The sequence below is a fragment of the Austrofundulus limnaeus genome, unplaced genomic scaffold (genome assembly GCF_001266775.1).
Source record: "Austrofundulus limnaeus strain Quisiro unplaced genomic scaffold, Austrofundulus_limnaeus-1.0 Scaffold30, whole genome shotgun sequence".
In the NCBI taxonomy this organism is placed as follows: Eukaryota; Metazoa; Chordata; class Actinopteri; order Cyprinodontiformes; family Rivulidae; genus Austrofundulus; species Austrofundulus limnaeus.
The window spans coordinates 1,153,015-1,156,124 of NW_013952432.1; the positions used below are offsets into that span (position 1 = coordinate 1,153,015).

Consider the following 3,110-nt stretch of genomic DNA (forward strand, 5'->3'; position numbering starts at 1 on the left):
GTGTGTGTGTGTGTGTGTGTGTGTGTGTGTTTTCAGCTCAAGATGGCCTAAGGACAGGTGTGGGTGTCTGGCATTTCAAGAAGCGATGTCAAAGGCCTTCAGTTCTGTATCTGATGTGTCTGCTGCGAGCGGGAGATTGTGTCGGGTCATGAATAAATGAAGAGACACAAAAGACAGGTGAGGAGAGATGTAGGGTCATTAAAAAGGGATAAAATAAAAAGATGGTTTGCAACACTCAGCATCCACAGGAGATGAGTTTGTTTTATTCACATTCAAGCTGTAGATTTTATATTTAGATTTATTTTTCATTCAAAACTATAATGTAAAAAATTGTTTTGTATTAAATGGAAAAAGCATGATAAAATGGACATTGGGGTGATACTGAATCTGTGTATGATTKATTKTTTAGTTTTTCCATTCCAAAATAAAATGAGAAAAGACGAAAACTCTGGTGTTTGTTTATTTATTTATTTTTTTGTGTATGTATTTTTGTTCCTTTTTTATAGTTTTTTTTTTTTTTGTTTTAAAAGTAAATTAGTAAAATTGAAAATTGCAAATTGACAAAGGCTACCATACTTTTTTTCATTTAAGGCAAAGACAGTCTTATATTTTGTTGCTGCACCGTTACCTTTTAGCAGAACTGGAAATCATCATGACCTGAATCCCTGGTGCACTGCATTTTCACTTAGTACTTTAGAAACAACCTTACTTAAGAGTAATCAATGCATCTTTAGYGCTATTTTACTGTGAAGAAAATTGCTTTAATACTACAAGTTATGAAAACAGAAACAGATCCTAATGATTTTGGCATAGGTGCACTCCATCCTGATTCTAGCAGTCTTCCAGCCATGATGAAATCTTCTTCTTTGGCGAKTTCCAACATTTCCCGTATTGCTACATATTAAAACAGCAATCATATATTGTATTTTGGATTTAAATAGCTGAAGTGGATTTTTTAATTAGTTGAATTTGAGATTTTTACATTTTGGTTCTGAAAATGGAAAAACTGCACAGTTGTTTTCTTTTTGCAATTTTAGTTTGAAATGGAAAAACCAATGAATGAACCATACAACATGGATTATACTGTATTCAATGACTGGTTGCAGAAAGATTGAATTGGATTTTGATGTGTGCTAAAGATATTTCAGCCTAGTTGCAACTCAAATTGCTTCAAAGCCTTTCATGAACAATTTATCCTACAGTGTTGAGCTGCACACTGATTCTGCCAACCAAGAAACGGTCTGATTTCAAACCTCCYTCGCAACTGCAGCCTAAAATGTCAAGCAATGTCAAATAACTCAATATTTAAGAACGACTCCAATAAGCATCCTATTTCTTTTAAATAWATATTGATGAAAACATTTAGATTCCAGAGGAGACCTAACCTGTCCAACCAAGCCAGCAGGCTCTTGGCAGCGGTGATGAGGTCAACCACGGAGGTCAGCAGATCATTGGGGAGTCGCCGGGAGRTCCTGCTCTCTAACTGGCTGCTCCGACGGCGGCTGGAGATGAAGTTCTGTAAGTTCTTGGCCGAGGCACCGAGCTTGTGAGCCAGAGTCCTGACGCTCTCTGTCTCCAGACCTGAATTCTAGATGCACACAGAGTCAGAAAGCTAACCATCATGAATACTAATAATAATAATTTCTCAACACGTTTTGACATTTTCGTCTGAACGGGACTTTGATGTCTTTGTGGGTTATTAAAGGATGTGACTGACATAAATATYAATGAATCCCAATGAATAAAATGGTTTGAATAATTAAAGAGTGCAGCTAAAGATGACACGTGGGGAGGACTAAAATGACGTTTTTTTTAGTGTAAATACTTGTGACCAGAAGGCAGCAAGTTGGTTTTTTTTACATAAATTATTCATGTTTTCATCATTTGAAGGTATAAAACTTGTTTTTTTTTTTCTGATATTTAAGAAGAGAATTTCAACAATTTCAAGAAGAGCCCTTACTTTTCCCTAGTGACATTTGGGAATTGTAAAAAAGTGGAGCAGGACACAAACACTTTACTCCCAACCATTTGTTTCTCGGCGCATTGAAGAGAAGCCGAATAAATTGCAGTAGCGGCTTTAAAGGAGTCTAATAAGAGTCAGGAACTGCAAACAAAACCAGACCCATAAAACTCACCAGAGCACACAACAGGTCCACGGCCTCCAGAATGAGRTCCTGGTGTCCGATGCGAGAAACTCCCAGCTCCTCCAGCTCAGCGTGGCTGATCCTCAGCAGCCGCTCCCCGCAGACACCTGCCCGCTCGAACACGCTCACGTACTGCTGCAAGCAGTCGTCCAGACCTGAAACAGACATGCACAACGATCAGCATTGTGTCAGACATCTTGTTTTAAACAACTCACTGTGGAAACATTTGTCTGTTAAAAACACACTGCAGCACCTTATGCTGTTTATTAGTTTCACATCAGGAAAAAACAAATATAGCTGCAATGTTAAGATTTATCTTAATACAAAACATAATGATGTGTCCAGCTTCTGTAAAACAAGCTGAGGTATAGCCAACTTTGTCTTCCCTAATATCAGTTGTTTCTGACGGTCATCTTGACTTTGTTGAGTCCAAAAGTGAAGGGCATTGTCAGCTATTAACAAACAAAAGTTTGATCAAACATATTAAAAGAGGGGGGCAACTTGGGCAGCCAGTGGTTTCAACCGCCTACAAAAAAAAAAAAACAAAAAAACATGGGAAAGGAGTAGGCACAGACCTGTGCGGGACAGCGTTAAGGGGAGTGTAATTCTGGTGTTTGTGGATTCCGACAAACCACCCACTTTTCTAAAGGTCCGTTTATAGCATTTGTTTTTTTTTTTCTTAATCTGTTTTTATTCCTGAATTGCAGAAGTCCTGTGCATATGTATGGTGCAGTGCATTTCCCTGTGCTTGGTCAATAAAAGTCACATTCACTGACTTCCACAATGTTTTCTCTTTATTTCTTTGAGTGTTCATGAAAGCCAACAAGGTACACTTTGGAATGACCTTATTATTGTATCATGTTTTTGATCTGAGTTCCTTTTACAGAATGAAATGTCTGAATGAGTGTTCATCCAAGACTGGTGATTCTGTACTTTTTGCCAGGGGTTATACATATACCCATATAT

The 3,110-nt window shown here is 37.9% G+C and overlaps 1 protein-coding gene across 1 annotated transcript in view; it reads right to left on the reverse strand.

Moving 5' to 3' along the window:
• Positions 1-3,110, reverse strand: part of cnksr2a (connector enhancer of kinase suppressor of Ras 2a) — a gene marked incomplete in the record, with an annotated part of 74,388 nt that overhangs the window by 48,818 nt on the left and 22,460 nt on the right. Inside the window, 2 exon segments of the mRNA XM_014005379.1 lie at positions 1,386-1,588; positions 2,136-2,299. Of these exon segments, the coding sequence (XP_013860833.1) occupies positions 1,386-1,588; positions 2,136-2,299 (367 nt within the window).